The sequence below is a fragment of the Alligator sinensis genome, unplaced genomic scaffold (assembly GCF_000455745.1).
Source record: "Alligator sinensis unplaced genomic scaffold, ASM45574v1 scaffold1667_1, whole genome shotgun sequence".
NCBI classification, from domain to species: Eukaryota; Metazoa; Chordata; order Crocodylia; family Alligatoridae; genus Alligator; species Alligator sinensis.
In genome coordinates, this window is record NW_005842504.1 from 385,521 (window position 1) to 385,961 (window position 441).

Sequence of the window (441 nt, forward strand, 5' to 3'; positions counted from 1 at the left end):
GCCGGTATTTGCACCAGGCTAAAACCCGGCTCCTGTCTTGTGCTGCAGGGAAGCCCGAGGATCGGCCCAATGCCACGTCCAGCTACGAAGGTAACGTCTCTGCCCCAGCTCAGCCAGCTTGGTTCGGGGTCCCCTGCCCAGCCTGGGGGGGGTCCAAGCAAGCCGGCCACGTCCCCCCCCAACTCCGGCCTCCCTGAGCCACACCGGGCTGGCCTCTTCCCTGCGGGTGCCCCGGGGCTGCAGACTCGTGACCTCTGAGGCGGGGGCTGGATGGGTGTTGCAGGCCAGGCCTGAGTCCCTGCCCACTCTGGTCTGGGGGGGCATTTTGGGGGTCAAAGGGCACGTAACCAACCTGGGTCTGTCCCCGGCCGCGGGGCAGAGTACTGCATGGCGCCCCAGGTGACCGGGCCCTGCCGCGCCGCCTTCCCGCGCTGGTACCAA

At 68.9% G+C, this 441-nt stretch overlaps 1 protein-coding gene across 1 annotated transcript in view; it reads left to right on the plus strand.

Moving 5' to 3' along the window:
* LOC102372748 (putative Kunitz-type serine protease inhibitor) overlaps nucleotides 1–441 on the plus strand; it is a gene marked incomplete at its 5' end in the record, with an annotated part of 3,257 nt that overhangs the window by 1,555 nt on the left and 1,261 nt on the right. Inside the window, one exon of the mRNA XM_014523536.2 lies at nucleotides 49–90. Coding sequence (XP_014379022.1) covers nucleotides 49–90 — 42 coding nt within the window. The remainder of the gene's footprint in view (nucleotides 1–48; nucleotides 91–441) is intronic.